At 36.4% G+C, this 17,069-nt stretch overlaps 1 protein-coding gene across 9 annotated transcripts in view; it reads left to right on the forward strand.

The window, feature by feature from the left end:
• Window positions 1-17,069, forward strand: part of WASF1 (WASP family member 1) — an 86,095-nt gene that overhangs the window by 54,381 nt on the left and 14,645 nt on the right. For 8 of the 9 annotated variants that reach the window (XM_051792390.1, XM_051792383.1, XM_051792382.1 and 5 more), the window contains 2 exons: window positions 1,698-1,858; window positions 13,025-13,159. In XM_051792390.1, the coding sequence (XP_051648350.1) occupies window positions 1,726-1,858; window positions 13,025-13,159 (268 nt within the window). In that variant the 5' untranslated portion in view covers window positions 1,698-1,725. Of the gene's footprint in view, window positions 1-1,367; window positions 1,404-1,697; window positions 1,859-13,024; window positions 13,160-17,069 lie in introns of those variants that run through there. The other variant, XM_051792388.1, reaches the window with a different exon arrangement.

The following is a 17,069-nucleotide window of genomic DNA, read 5'->3' on the forward strand; positions in this document are numbered from 1 at the left end:
TTTTTCTGTGAAAATGTTTTTTTTACATACTTGTTTGGACCATTTTTAAAAGACTTGTCTACCGTGCTGTTTATACAGCAGTATCATTAAAGCAGTAATCAAGAAAGGGCTCAACTCTGGAATTAATATTTAATTGCTTCTGTAGAACATTGCTCACATATCATTTGTTGTGTTTCTTTGACAGTGACAGAATGGTTCCTTTATTTTCTGTTGGGGAACTGTGATAACAAACCTGTAGTTAAGGGTTTATAAACACTTTTTCATTGCTTCTATCTGAGACAGTGTTCAGATTTGCACTTTTTATTTTATTTAGTTTCTGTGTAACAGCTAACTTTTCAGTACTTAGATGTTTAGCGACTAGGAAGATTTGGGGTATTTCAAGAAAATAAAAATAAAAACCTGTTCTTATACTTAACCCTGCCCCATACACTCTTCCATAATTTTTACTGTTAATATTGAGAAAATAGTTACACAATTTTAAGAACTGTGTAGTATTTCCCTTTAGCCAGTGACCATAAGAATCATTTTTATTGACTTTTATCCCTCAAAATCTTAAAATATTTTTTGTTGTTCTCTCAAGATAATAAGGGTGGTAGACATGATGTTAAAATGCAATGAATGGCATCTAATCACATCCTGGAGACACAGAGGTGTTTCTCAGGTAGATTTAAGGATCCTGCCTGCATCCCTCAGGTACGAGTCCTGGCTTCAGTGGAAGAATATACTCCCAGAAAACATGGCAAGGAGAATCTAAGCAGTCTTCAAGGGGAAAGTACTCCATTACAGTTGCCTCTGACTCTTAATTCACTATGCCGTTCCATGTCAACAAAATTTCAGCTCTACCACCATGGCCTTGTGTTATTCTTATGCAAAAAATCTCTCAGTTTTGACCAAGTCAGGATAACAGTGTCTCAATATATACTGTAGGGAAGATGCATTCTGTGGCTCAACACGAAGCCTGGCTTGCATCCTGAGAACAGTTTGGGGTAAAACTTCTAAGCAGAGGACAGATGGAACTGTGTCAGGCTGTCTGGTTGAGGGACTGGGATTGCATACAGGTTATGTTGTGGAAAACTTGTTTGCCTTTCAGTCTGGAGAAGTTTACTGTGGAGACTTTTGTATTTGGAAGACACATTCTTAATTTATTGTCAGTAGCAGTGTAAGTGTGGAAGGGAAGCATCTTCTCTTTTCTTACCGTGACTAGGTATGATTTAGAAGTGATGTTCAAATTAGAAGGGTGACTCCTGCTAGTAACAGGACAAAATGAATAAATCATATCTACCTTTTGAGTGTAATAGACAACTAGTTTGACTTTGACCTCATAATAAAGGGAATTTGTTGTTGGACTTTGCTTGGCCTGAATAAGGAAGTAGTTCATCAAGAACTCAATCTTTCTTTAATGGGTTTGTATTTACAAAGATTTTCCCGTCTTTTTTTTTGGGAGGGGGGGAATAAAAAACCTGAACTGTAAAAAATTATTTCTTCACTGAAATCGGGTAGGGATTTAAAGAGAGAGAATGAAACAAATCTTTCTTTGGGCAAAGAAAAAAATATTTATGTACTCACAGAGCAATGAATTCTATCAGTATTATGGAGCTATTTTTATCTTGTTAGGATTAGTTGATTTAACTTTACGCATAACCTAAATTTAAAATATAATTAGACTTATAACAGTATCGTGTCTCTTTCCTTTGCAGGTTTGCTGGTCCTCTGATACATTTCAGAATGCCGCTGGTAAAAAGGAACATAGACCCCAGGCACCTGTGCCACACCGCTCTGCCCCGAGGTATCAAGAATGAATTGGAATGTGTCACCAACATCTCCTTGGCAAATATAATCAGACAACTGAGTAGCCTAAGTAAGTACGTTGTCTTAATAGCTGTATTTAGAACTAAGATATTTTACAGTCGCAGATTTTGTGTTTGAAGTATGAACACTTTTTCAAATTCTCAGTTGAAAATTGTCACTGAGTCTTGAATGTACTCCTTTTGTGGCTAGTGTGACTAGCATGGACTTCTGTGAAAGAAAGCTAGGAATTTTTCTAGCGGCATGTCTTAAAACAGTTCATCCGTATATTTCTGTTACCAGTAGAAGATGACAGAAAAAGATAGCTGGGAGTTAATGAAGTCAGTAATTGCCAACCTCAGAGCAATTCTTGAGTAGGGAATATGACATAATGAGGAATATATCATTGGTTACTTAATTCACTTAACTTAAGCCCTTGGTCATGTTGTTGTCATTCAGAAAAAAAATGTAGTTACCTTCTGAAATAATAAACCCAAAAATGTAATTATTACATAGTATTTCAGACAGTTAAAGATTTTTCTTCCTTATTCTCCCTTCTGTCAGTAGTTGTACCCTTGGTGCATTTGAGAGGAGTGAATACTTCTCAAACTCTAGAACTGTGAGGGAGTTTTGCTGAAAAGGCTTTAAGTTACAGCAACTTAAATAAGTTGTCAGATGAACCAGTATGATAACATTTTGGATTTCCAATACTACAGGTGCTTTTTAACCACTAGGACATTAGTAAGACTATCAACACATTAAATATTTAAATGTGCATTTATGTACATCTACAGTGTGAAAAGTCTTTCAGTGTCATCATTATCTTAGTCATAGGTGATGTAGACTAATTTCTTAATTAGATTGATTTAATTATGGGTTTGACAGTAAGCCTGTTGTGGCAGCCTTTTAAAGCTGTTAGGATGCCATTAGGTGGAAAACACTAATTGAGGACACTGAATTATGCAATTGAGACAGGAATGCTTACAGCATGTAAATATGACCATTATTAATATACCTGCAGTAACAAAGGAAATTAACTATTTAAATACTTTTCATTGAACCAAGAGCAGGTCATATTAGGATGCAGTATATGGTCATCATCTGTAGTTTTGCGTCATTCTGACAAAAGCCCTTCTCAGACTAGTGGCTCACATCCTAGCTTCCCCTTCCAAGTCACTCTTACTAATATTGCATTATTTTATTTTTGTTTGCTTGTTTTAAGAAAATCTTATTTGATTATATGCTTCATCTGGGGGAATTTCCTTTTGTAGGTGGCAAACCAAATTTATATTTGATATTTTCATTTGGAGGTATCATTTGACCTTAAACCCAACACCAACTTCTGACTCAACATCATGGTCTCAGGTTGACCTATTGAGATTCAGCTACCTTTGCTGTTTTCTTGGTATACAGAGCTTGTATCTGACATTGTGTGTACAGCTGCTTAGGACGAGGTCTGGATGAAGCAATACCAGAACAGAAAGAACTCAATTAAAGGGAAAAAAAAGAATTGAAGAATATCCATTGAATGCTCCCACATTTGTTACATAGTTTGCCTAATGTGTAGCACTGAGAAACACTTGCAAGGGAATGTAACTGTATAACTGAATGTTACTGTATAATTCCTTTTGTGTAAAAAGAATGTGGTTCTTACATGAAGTATGCATAGTTGGGAATGAGCCTAAATTAACTGTTTTCACTTGAGACGTGTTTCTGTCATGAACTTGTGACTCACTAGTGGTCAGAAACACATGCAATCTTGGATATGACAAGGAAGGTAAAACAGAAAGGAAAATGCATTTGTTTACTCTGGAACAGCAAGCCCAGAATAGGTAATTCTGAATTCTTTAGAAGTTAAACACTAATGAGCAGAACCTGTTATTTCAATGTTTTGTTCTTCCTTCTAAATAACATCATAGTGTTTGTAGGTCTTCTACAGGCAGTGTTTTTTACCAAATGAACAAAGTTTTTAGTTTATACTGTGTATGTTTTAAAAAAAAAAAACCACATTTTTCCTACAATTAAAATAGGACATGTTTTGCAAAACAGTCCTTATTTCTCAGCAATGTTAAGTATTGCTCTATAGAAATGGAGATCATGTTACAAAGGTATGAGTACCTGCGAAAGTATTTTGTTTCAGAGCTCTTTTAGTTTTTCTGCCTTTTTATGGTGGTAGCAATACAAGTTCAAAAATATTCGGGAGTTCTGGCACAGGAATTTTGTCCCTCATGTTTAAACCCGAATAACCAGTCTTCTCTTGGTGTGTCACTGTTACGTGCGTGCAGCAAGGCCTGCTGACATGCAGATAAATTTCAGTAGTTGCCTGTGAGTCACAGCCAGCAGGCATGGTTTCGCAGCAGTCCCCTGGCAACGAGCTTCTCTGCAGTCCTTCACTTTTTGTTTTCTGTGAATAATGTGCGTGTTTGAGAATCAGCCTTTAAGTTGTAGGTGAAATGAGGCTTTACTCTGAGGGTGGAAACTGGTAGGATAGGGTTTCATTTCCTTTAAACTGAAGCTGCTTTTGCTTTTGATGGTAAAGTTATGGAAATTCAAATGAATGGTCTTTGACCTGATTAATAATCGGTCATCTTTGCCTCTAAAATTTTTCGTTTACTGGTCCTCAAATAGAGGATCAATCTTCTGCCATTATGGTTATGACCCTCATGATCAACCATTCTTAACCCTTCTTCTAACATGATTTGGCAAAGGAGTGCTCTCTTGGAATTGGAGCCTCCAGTACTTTAAACGAGACCAAAATTCCTTATTGAGAAAAACTAAGTGTAGAGTTTTGTCATGTATGTTGTTAGATCTCCGTTCTTGGAGACATTAACTACTTGACTGGATTAGTCAAGCAGCTGGATCTAATTGGATCTGCTTTGTGCAGGGTGTTTGTCTAGATGACTTCTGAAGGTCTTTTCAACCTGAACAGGACTTGATGATCTTGGATACTATGTTTAAGTTATATATGCAATCAGAAACAATACCTATTAAATGACAGGAATTCTGGTTTCCTGTGTTTTAATATAAAATGAAGAGATTTACACCGGTATGTCAGTGATAGCTGCTATGTATTTTCATACAAATTGTCAACCCTTTCATAGCTTATTTGATGTGTTGCTTTTAATTGTTCAGTTTGAGAAATTTTTTGACCTTTTAAAAGAAGTAGAGATGAGAGGACGAAATATTAATTTCTGCTTCAAGTGATAATCCTTACCTTTCTCCCTGGAGCATGAAAACACATCAGTCTGTCTTGATAAAACATAGAAAGCTGCCAGTAAGTGAATTTTTCCCTGCTGTCTATTCCCAGTCTTCTCTTACTTCATAAAAGGATCTGCGTTCTGACAGCTTTTCTTCGCACTGTGGCAACAGAAACTCTCTGGACAACAGCAACAGTTGTTTTAGTTTCCTAGCCATTCTTCCCTGTATTTCTTGCTTTCTGACAGTGTCTGCTTTGGAGAAGATACTAGGTGCTTACCTATTTTTTTCAGCAATATTGCATATGCATTAGTACTCCCGTTCTGCCTGAGTTGGTGTATGTTGGTGTATGTCAGGCCATAACATTCCCGCGTACGTGAAACACAAGTGATAGCATTGTGTAGCTGTGCCATTGTTAGAGGATGGATAAATTGTTCTATTGTGTACATGTAGCCTCCTCATTTTGTTCACGGCTATTGGCCAATCTTGGTTTTCCTTTTATTCAGCTGTTCCCTTGACACAGAATCTCAGTACCACATAAGAAACCTAACTGATGGGGTTTGTTCTTGGCCCTGGTCTCTGACACCTCCGTGTAGAGGGAGGAGAACATTTCTCCTTTTGAGTATGTTCCTTTACTGAATATTTATATTGCAGGCATTCACAGTAAAACTTTTATTCAATCATAGCAAGATGTCATTCCTCATTTTTTTCTTTTACCTCTGCATAAAGAAGGAGACTGCTGAATAAGTCTTTGCCAAGCTGGAGTGCCTTTTATGTTAGTGAAAATGATTTTCACTTGACACTGAACCTTCAGTAACCTTTTCCCTCTTTCTATCTTTTCTGTGTAGTATTTCCTATTTTTACCGTGTCCTTCTTTCTTTTCTTTGCTCCTTATTTGTTAGTTTTCAGGAGTGAAAACTTGACTTTAGAGCAAATTATTTCTCCCCTTTGTTTTTTCCTCTCGGACTTGCTTAACTTTTCTTTCTTATTTTTTTTGCTTACCATGCCATCCCCTAGAGGGTTTTAAATGCTTTTCATCTTGTGAGAGACACTTTCTCACCTCAGGAAAACCTTCAGTTTGCCATGGCTTAAGATGTTAACATTCAGTAAGTGGGAAACGTTTCTCCAGAAATACTTAGCAGTGAGGTGTCTGGACTGCAACTAATCTTTAGAACCAGGCCTCTTCAAAAACCAGTCTCTCTCTTCATCCTGTAGGGACAACATCTTCAGCAGATGGTAAGGTTGAATGATTGCATGATTAAAAGTAAGTCTTCACAGATCTTCAGCCAGAGCTTCAGTCAGCATTCCAGAAACAGCAGAACCCCTCTGGCGAGCCCTGCCATGCAGATCCTCCTTCTCAGCGTGCTCAGAAGCATGTTCAATATTCTCTGTGAATTTTCTTCATTAGTCATTCCTCTTTCTTCATTATTACTACAGTTGCCAGGGAACACTAGAAAAAGTGTTCTTCGGTACGTGGGGTAAAGAAATTGATGGACTTGAAAACTAAAGGCTAACTTAGATTGAGAGACCCCCATCCCCAAAGACTTTGTCTGATTTCTTGATCTTGTGTCCCTAGCAGTAGTGGTATTGGCAAAGTGATGCTCTTCTGTGTCTGTCTCAAATAGTAATGAGGGTATGAACAAATGGTCGGTAATGTCTCATTGAAAACAACTGTGTTAGCAGAAAAGAAGTCCCGCCTGTCGTTAATTCCTCCCTACATAGAGTGGTGAATTCAGGTGATATTGGAAAGGAAAGGAAGAGCAAGACTTCCCTATGAAATGCTCTTTAGACTAGTACCTTCAACAAGTTCAGCTCTCATCAGTCCCTTTCACAGATTTCTGAATGCGTAATGGATAATCTCAGCCAATTTACTTGATGATGTCCTCAGTGGGAGGTAACAAATGATATCTCAGACTATCATGGCTGAAGAATTTTGAAGTCTGATTTTTTTCTTTTTGGATGTCAACAAGAAGCATCAGACTTGCTCCAGATATGACCTTTAACAAAGTTTGTTTGATACTTTTGATCAATCAGGTTGTCTGATAAATGCCTGTTTCAATTTTCCTCACTAAAGGAACAAAGTTGTCCCTTCAGTACTCTGATACTCTGTTATAACCCTTAAATCCAATCCTTGTGGACTGCTCTTACACCCTCATAATGAAGGTTCCTAATTAGCATCACTGCTATGTATTTAGTACATGGTTTTTCAGAGCTTGCTCAGGCATAGCCACTGAGGTTCTCAAGGATCTACCAAGGTTCTTATCTCCAAGTTCACTCTCCTAGCTTTTAGTCTGTCTCCTAGTCACTGAGCTGTGAGATTGAAATGATCCTGATGAGAAAAAAGTCTAGACTTCTAAGTGAAACTCAGATATACCTTATTTTTGCTAAAAATTAGATTATGTTGTGAAGAACTGAAGCTGCATCAACAGGCAATAGATATGTTAAATTACATGTCAGAATTAATGGAGGAGGACTTAGAATACCTTTCTTGTTTTGCTTTATAGAAAGACCTGGATTATATATAGTTAGTGGCTTATGTGGTAAGTAATTATCCTGAAAAAATATTTTCTAATGAATACACTATATTGTGTAGGAAGGAACTATTCAGTAGTGAATAATGTAATTTGGTGTAGTGTAAGTGTATTGGGAAAGAATTGTGCAGTGGGACATGAGACAGATTTTACAGCTGCTCTTGTTCTGTGCTTTTACTTTTTAGTAAAGTGTACTGGGCAAAAATATTGTTTAGTTTTTGAATGGGATTGAAATAATAGAAATCAAGGAATGATAGAGTATAGGTGGGTAACAGACTGAATTCTTAACTTATTCTTTCAGATATTTTGTCTGTTTCTACATATTTTTTTAAAATGACCAAACCTATATTTTTAAACAGTAATATTATTTCGTGGTTTGTGTATTTCAATATATCAAAATATTTACTATTTCGATATTAAAATAATGTTTATTAATATTAAATTTAATGACATAACACTTCATTATACTTTGCACTTAATAATCTCACCACATATTTAATATAATACATATTTTTATAATTAATTTAATGTTGGATTTGATTTTGTTTGTGTAAATGTTAACAGCCCCACACACACTATCTCCAGAAGTGTGATGGATTATTTAAGGCTAAATTAATTAAGATTAATACTTTTGGCAATATTGGTCTTATTTTGGTTTTCCTGCTTGCTGCATCTTGCGTTGGCCTGAGTTTTACCAGTCATCCTTGTGAATTTCTGAAAATGATGCTGTTTTGTGGCACTGGGCACTGGTAGGTGCTCAGTTTATTTGTCCAGATAGATACATAAAATTTAGCCCATGTTTCCTATAGGCTGCTGATGCCATAACTGATCTGTGGGATGCTGTTTCAGGTTGAGATGTTGAAGGGTTTGGAACTCTTTCTTTAACAATGCAAAAGGATGACAAAGGAGTGACTTCTTCCACACGTCCTACTCCTTGTCTGAGAGCATGTAACTAAATCTGATGGTAACTGATCTAGTGTTGCAAAATGATTAATTTAAATGCCCTTTCCTTAAGGTTTGCTAACAGATACATCATTGAGAATGCTGTAGTTCAGGTGAAGTTGAGGACTGGAGTTTCAAGGACACTGCTCATGTATGCCCTGACCCTGCAGCCTGTTAGTGTCGTTCTAAGAACTTGTACAACACAATATATAGGTCTTTTAAGACAACTCTTTGTCATGCTTTGTTTAATTAGCCTGAAATATGGTTCAGAACCTGATGTGGTGATTGTGGTTGACTTCAGTTCATCTGAAACATACCCAGTCCCCCTGAACAAGACAAAAAGCCCCATTTCTTTTAACTTAGTATCCCCTCATTTTAGTGTGTTGAATGGTTAGAAATTATTCATTTGTGCACAGAAGCCAGTGCTGCTGGACAAATGGTTAAGAAATTGTGGGGGAAAATTAGGAGATGAAACAGATTTAAAGGAACAAATGGTGAAAGAGAAGAACTATAAAACTATCCATATTTTTTTCACATTTTATAAACCATTGTACATTTATTGCCATGGTAATGAACATGAATGGATGATACATGTTTTGGTGGGTTTAATTTAAAAAAACGAGGAAAGCAGTAAGCAGTATTATTTTTATTTTATTTTCAGCTAGTAGCTACTAGTTAGTATTCTGTTTTCAGCTCACAGGTCTGTTTTAAAAGTCAGGAAAATAGCTGTTAAAAAAAGCCATCAAAACACATGCAAGTTATCAAGGGAAGGAAGGACAGCACATTGCTTCCAAAGCATTTTTTACTTGGCTGTCGAAAAAAAGGATACTGACTGACTGACACCAGAGCGAACTGCATTCCTGTATCCCTTTCTTATTAAAGGTTTAATTGTGAACAGAGCCCTTTGGGACATGAGGAAAAATTGTGAAAACAATAATAAGGTGAATAATAAATTCCTTAATTAAAACTACATAATAATGTATCCTCTTATTTAAATTTAAAAAAAATGCTCTGTTAATAAAAATAAATGCCAGGCAATTTTTGCAAATACAGTAAAATAAGCTTTCCACAGACATTGAATTATTTAGTTGCAGAAGTCTACATTGTCATTTAATTTAATAGGCAAACAAGATTACTGATCTTTCTTGTCTGGTATTATGTATCCAGCTGTGACCAAGATCCTAAGATGTTATTATTTTAATTGTCATAGTCAACTGTAATTCTCTTTATTGTACTGCATGAAACAAGAGTAGAGGTTTTCATCAAGTAGCACCTTAATATTGTAAATTTTCTGAAGTGTTAATAATACTTTGGAATGTTCATTATATATAATGGAATTAATTTTGATTCCTTACTCTTCTAACATATTACCCATTGTGTGGAATGAGCTCAACTTTGTTTATTAACGTATTTATTCTCATACTTTTTTTTACTTATTTGAGTTTGTGACATTTTTTTCAGTATTATTACTCATATTCATGTCTTTTGTAATCCCTTCAAAATTGAAGATATATTCATACAGAATACGTACAGAGACAGCAACATAAACAAATACTAGATTATGAATGTTATATATGTATATGTTCACATATAGTATTCTTTTGAATGGTAGTTGTACGTTGCATGAAATGCAAACATGTTACTTTGCTTGAAAAAGAAGTTGGTAAATATACCTGTGGCTAAATAAAGAGACCACCAACAGACACATAGGTAGAGACATTGTGGCTGGCATACCACTTCAAACATGACAGGTTGTTTTTAATGTATTTCTCATTTGAGGATTAGTGTTCATAAGCACGGGCAAATTATTCCTTGCAGTATGTTTGTGGCTGTATGCAACATAATGAAAAGATTTTCGAGACAGATTATTTGCAATTGGAGCTCGTTAATGAGGGAGGTGAATTGTAAGCCCGATGAAATGATACAGATAAAACTGTAGCCTTAAATACACCTATAAAAGGAAAGTTACTCGATTTTAAGGCCCTGCAATTTACTTTTTATTCTGTACATGAAATTTTACACTTGATTTTAATTCTAATTTGCATGTCTGAATATTACATGAACTATCTAGTTTAAATTAATATTTCTGAATATATTATCTGAAGTACATTAACTTTTTTGCATATGTGTGTTGAAAGTTTAGGAATCTTGCTCTTAGTGGATCACATTTTTAAATAATTTCTCTTGCTTCAGATACAGGTTAAAGAACATAAACTTTACAGAGTTTCAAGACCTATGTTAGAAAGTCTTGTGTTAGGTGAGTTGCCAGCTGAGAAGACTTTACTAACTTTCCATCTCTGTTTTAATGTGGACTGGTGCTTAAAGAAAAAGGTCCTAAGAATGACTGTGCCTTTGATCTGCTTCTCACTGTGGCTATTAGCAGTTGCTCCAAGAATGAGAGCAAGACAGCATGTACAATACTCCTACTAGTCTCCCTGCTTTCAGCTCTTTACAGCCTGGAAGCCTCTTCCACCAGCTGAGGTTTCTGTGTATTTCCTAATGCTCAGGGTGTTTCGTTTCCATATCGTTGGCAAACTTTAATCTCATTTTTTTCAGGTCATTTACAGATACCTTATATAACAGAGATCCCAGCATAGAAACTTAAGAAAACTCACCTTTCTCAAATGTGAAGGCTGATGATTTACTCCTATCCTCTGTTTTCTACCTTTTGAGGAGTTATTTATCTGTGGCATGTTGTTTCTTTTGTATGCCCCATCTGTTAAATTTTCCCCAAAAGCTTTGAATAAGTACTTTCTAAACTCTCTTGGAAATCTCACTAGATCATAGCACTCTATCTGTGTCCTTATAAACAGTTCAGACATTTCATTTCATAAAAGCAGTGTTGCCTCTTCTCTAACAAGTCATCCAGATGTCTGCTGATTCAGTTCTCTGTAATGATTTACACTAATTTGTCTGGATGTCAGCCTTACAGGTCCGGAGGTCTCAAGATGTTCCACAAAAAAAAAATTGAACTTTATTGTTGTGTGCGTCAGTGTTTATAAGAAGATTTGCAAATTGTTACTAATATTTGCTGGTCATTTTGTTAGTTTATTTTTGTAATTTTTATATAGGCCCTTCAATTTCTTCGAGCCTCCCCCAGTGAGTTCTCGCATGAGGGTCTCTGGAGTTCCTTTCAGTGAGCACCAGTGGAAAGTGTTATATTAGCTTTCTTCAGGGGTCTTGTCTTCTATGTATTCCGTTATACCTTCACTGCCAGTCAGCTCTGCAGACTCCCTGGCAACTTTCTTGCTCTTCATGCCTTTAAAGGAATATTTATTGTTAATTTGCTAGTTGCTCCTCGGACTAGTTTTTGGGGTTTATGTTTAATATGCCGGAATTTATGATCCCATCTATTTTCTTCTTCTGTACATTTCTTCTGATATCCCCTTTTATATTGCATTGTTTATAGTCATGCTGGTTTTCTATTGCTATTACCTAAGTCTTAATAAATGGTATGTGCTGGCCTTGTGCTTACTTCTTAGTATCTTTAAGTAGTTTCCACAGTACGTGTAGGGATTTGATTTTTATTCTTTTGATATGTTTATATAAAAATGTCCTCATTTTTATGTATTCTTCCAGATGTATAGCTCACCAAAGGCTAAATTTCCGTAGCTATATTTTCCTTTTGTACCAGACAGAACTTGAATGCAAAGCAGGTTGTTAGAAATTTGTGAGATTTGTATTTCCAAAACCAACGTAAGTGCACAAACACTACACAAATTACGTATGCACAATACAGTACTAAGTTTTAAAAGCTATCACGTGGTATTTCAGAAGTGTGGCTACAAATTTTGCTAGGCACTCTGGTGGGGGTTTTTCAGTGACATCGGCAAACTACTGAAGTGGAATCTGGAGAGCATTAGAAGCACTATACAAAATACTCTGTAGAAGAGAAACTCGTTACTGATCCTTTTCTCATAATACTTGAATTTCTTGTTCTTTTGGGCTAAACATGTGATGTCAATTGAAGTGAGCAAAGGAGATTTTTTTTTTTTTTACTTCAGTATAAATTGGTCAGTTACTAGAATTTTGACCCTTCAAGGTAGGATTTATTGTTTTAATGTGTATTTTTGAATAGTCTGGTTCTGATTCACCTAGATGTAAATATCTGATCTGCCATTTTTGTAAAGTCTGCCGTACAGCAGGAGTGGAAGTTATGCTTCATTTTGAGAAAAATGTTGAGGTAAATTTCACTTAGAAAGATTAGTTGTCGCTCATACAGGAGCGATACCTCCAGATGCTGGAAGTTATCCTTTTATACATATTCAGGAAATGAAGCAGTCTAGTTCCTTGCATATCATCATAGTTAGAAGAATTTATAGTAGCTGAATATCTGTCCTGTAATGCATTAAATAATTTCATTTCTGATAAATAACTTGCAAATTAAATATTTAACTTCCGTTTGATTTTCTGAAGCATTCTTAATGGGCTCAGTAAGTAGAGGTTGTTACAAGTGATACTCATGCCTCCTAGAATTACTTAATTAAAATAGTTAGAAATCTTTTTGAAGGCAAACTCATTTGGCTGTCTTGTCGAGCGCTTGAATTTTTCTTCTTTTCCCTGTGTTTCAGGTAAATATGCCGAAGATATATTTGGTGAACTTTTCAATGAAGCACACAGTTTCTCATTTAGAGTCAACTCCTTACAGGAGCGTGTAGATCGCTTATCTGTCAGCGTTACACAACTCGATCCAAAGGAAGAGGAATGTAAGTTAACTTCTGCACTGAAAATCTCTTATTTTGTCACTCAGACACCAGTGATACTTGAAATGGAAATAATAATAGTTTAAATCATGGTTATAAGAACACAGAGCAAAGCATCACGAGAAAGAGGTCCATTTCTATTTCTGCTACAGGTTTCTTTTATAGCCTTGAGCAGCTTTCTGAGCTCAGCATTTTCATGGTTACTGAATGATGCTGGAACCAATGAATTTACATGAAAACAGCTACAGGAGAATGTGTCACTTCAGTAGTGTTATGTATTAGTGTTAAGAATATTAAATAATACTATGTGAATGCTTGGAGATAAGTCTTTGCTCTTTTTTTTAACCTTCCTACTAATTCCTGTGGGATGTAAACCTTTGTCCAAGTAGGGTTTTTGCTTTTAACTGGTACCATCTTACTTTCTGTATGATTATAATTGTATAGCTTCATGTATTGATGCTATATAACCTCTTGGATTCTTCCTAAATAGCTTATTAGGGTATAGCTCATGCCTGTAAGATCAAATTTTTATGGAATTTAAAGGATGCCTCGGCTTTGTGATGACTATAGGAACATTGACCACCTAATTTGTAAATGCCATGAAGCTTTTTTGCCTTCATGGATATTTGTTGATTGCAGATGGAACTATGAAAAGTCTTGTCATCCCAAAGAGTTTAGGGTGTTCTAAACTCTGTGGTTAAGAACTTGAAAGTAGAGAAACATCCTATAATGAAAAATAACTTCAGATTGCTTGTGGGATCCAATTTTAAAGTATAGAAAGCTGTTTCAGTTCTGGATGTCTAGGTATGATAATTGTGTATTGACAGGAAAAATGAAGTGTCAAACCAGGGGCATGGTCTTCAGCTGTCTTTAGTTATAGATGTTGAAATTTCACTAGTAGCAAAATTAAGCTAAGAGAAGTTTTGGTTCCGTATTTTGCGTGATATTAATTTTAGAACAGGTTTCGAAAGACAGCTGTTCACAGCTAGTAGCAGATTTTCCACGAAATCGTGACTTGCCTGGGGGAATTCTTACATTAATGGGATTTTCCAAGTCTCCTGACAAGCATAAATCATACATATACATCTCTTTTTCCAGTTGTTGTGGTTTAACTCAGCAGGCAGTTAAACACCACACAGCCACTTGCTCACCCCTGCCCTGCAGTGGCAGGAGGGAGAAAACTGGAGGGAAAGAAAGTAAAATTCATAGGTTGAGATAAAGACAGTTTATTAGGACAGACAAGGAAGGCAAAATAATGATAATAGAATTAGAATATACAAAACAATTGATACTCAATGCAATTGCTCACCACCCACTGACAAATGCCCAGGTAGTTCCTGAGCAGCAGCCTCCGGCCAGCTTTCCCTCTAGTGTATGTGCTAAGCATGATGCCACATGGTATGGAACGTCCCTTTGGCCAGTTTGGGTCAGCTGTCCCAGCTATGTCTCCTCCCAGCTTCTTGTGCCCCCCCCCCCCCCAGCCTGCATGGTGGTAGAGTGGGGTGAGAAGCTGAAGAGTCCTTGACCACTGCTCAGCAACAACTAAAATATTAGTGTTATCTTATTCTCATCCTAAGTTCAAAACACAGCGCTATATCAGATACTAAGAAGAAATTAACTATATCCCAGACAAAACCAGGACACTAATAAAATACCATGTTTACTATGGTTGGATAATGACAAAAATTCCTTTCAGTGTACCATAACAAATTGTCAGCAATTGTAATCCTGTAAGAACTGTAAAAGCCCAATGTTACTGTCATTTTTGCATTTACTCTTGACAGCCTAGATTTTTGTTTAAATCAGGGTGGAATATGTGTTGATGTGGTATATCTACTATGTTAACCTTTCACATTTCAGGAAAGTGGAGAGACCATTTTAAGCCATGGAGTTAAAGCATCTAAGGATGGAAAGATGGAAAATTGTACTATTCTGAGAAAATGGCCTTTAACAAGTTTGGCTTTAGGTTTCAGTACTAAATATCTTTAACTGTTTGATGTAAGAGCATTGCTAGAAGTAGTTTTAAATAGTATGTAGTCCCAAATGAACCATATCAATAAATTTTCAGAGTACTGCGTATACTATAGCATTTGCTAAACTGTATAACTAAAGAAAAGGACAGACACTGCAGTTAAAGAAAACAGGGCTAAGAAGAGGTCTAACTTGATCAAGGCCAGAGTTGCTAAGTGTGACTCGTGTCTGATCCCCTGGATTTGTCTCTCACACCATGGAATAGCAGTGACTCCTACTACTTCAGAGGAACACATGCAATCCTCAGTGTCAGGAGCTGTTAAATGACTAATTTTATTAACCTAAGAATATCCAGTCCTTGAGCCATACTCAGTGCTCCTTATTCACAGTCATCTGCCCACAGTGAGTCACCAGATGAGGACAAAGGAGATGAGAGGAAATTCGATATTATATTTCCTTAAAAGTTAGAGATCAGGAAACTTTTTTCCTTCAGTGTATGGTTTCAGGCTTGAAATTTAGAAAGTCATCATAGATAGTTTTGATTTAGTCCTAGTCTGGGCTAAAATAGCTGGAGGATGCTAATGCATGAAGGGGGAAAAACATTTGGATTTACCTTCCTTAACCCTCTCTGTAAGAATTGAAGCAAATTTCAGTAGTTCTGCTCAGCTAACAGCTTGAGTAAAATGGGCTGTACTTGTGAAATGAGTCTCATCTGCTAGCTCTTTGCCAGCAGGCAGTAATAGAAGATTTAATAGGTTCCTTTGGGCCCATGCTATTACACAAGAGAAAGAAATTAAGATTCGTTTAAAGCTAAGTGGCATGAACAAAAACAGCCCAAGTCACATTCACTGAACGAGGTGCAGATACTTGACAAAATGTTTCTGGTACAGTCAGGGCAATAAAAAGCTCTGAATTTGTTTGAATAGTTTGTTTGTTTTCTTATTTTGAATTATTACAGTATCTCTCTGAAAGAATAAAACCAAGGTTATGATTTTATCTTGAAGGACCTAACTCCTGGTGCACAATCTTTCTATCATAGAATAATTGTTATGAACTTGGTTAGGTTTGAATTATTACACTGTTTTCAAATTCTTGATTCCTCAGTATTATTAATTTCATGTTTTAATAGATTTTTTAAAATACTTTATTCTTTTCACATTTATGTGGGTTTTTCCCCCTCAGAAGATACCAAACTTGCATGCAGACAAAAAGAAATCCTCTGCTTTCCTTCAGGAAACTGAACTTTATTTCAATTTTATAGGAAACAAGTCTGTATGTATCCAAGAGTAATGATATCTGGGGTCTTTTTAAGGCTGAGAGAACATATTCTTGCTGTAAAACTGAACTAAGGTTGACAGTTTCAGTAGCCCTGCAATATAAGATGTTCTCATAGATGATGAAATAAATCCTAGGAGTATAGTTTCTTTGCAACCATTTTTAATTTCAGTCATCATGGCTGGGCTTCGCAAACGAAGATTTGGGAAGGGCTCTACCCACGTTTGTTACAAGCATGTTGGTGGCTAAAAAGGCCAATACGAGACAGGCACGTCCAGTTGCAAAAGGCACAGCAGGAAGACTCCTTAGGTGGTAAATTCTGCAAGGCACGATTCTTTCTGCATTGTCTTTTCTCCTCGAGAGTGATCCTGTGTGCGTTCTCAAAAGCATCAGCAGCGTTATAGATGGTGTGTCTCCAGACCTCCCGATTGGAGGCCAGAGTAGACCAGTTATGGTGATCAATATGGCCAAGGCTGAGATGTTGTTTCAGGGAGTCCTTGTATCTTCTCTTCAGGGCTCCTCTCTTGTGGCAGCCGGTGGCAAGTTCACCATAAAGCACGACCTTAGGAAGGCGGTGGTCCTTCATCCTTGAGTCGTGTCCTGCCCAACGCAGCTGTGTTCTCAGCAATACCATGGTAATTTGAACAGCCTGATTTAACTCCTTTCT

Source organism: Manacus candei, unplaced genomic scaffold (genome assembly GCF_025592945.1).
Source record: "Manacus candei isolate 608988 ecotype Guabito, Panama unplaced genomic scaffold, ASM2559294v1 h1tg000034l, whole genome shotgun sequence".
In the NCBI taxonomy this organism is placed as follows: domain Eukaryota; kingdom Metazoa; phylum Chordata; class Aves; order Passeriformes; family Pipridae; genus Manacus; species Manacus candei.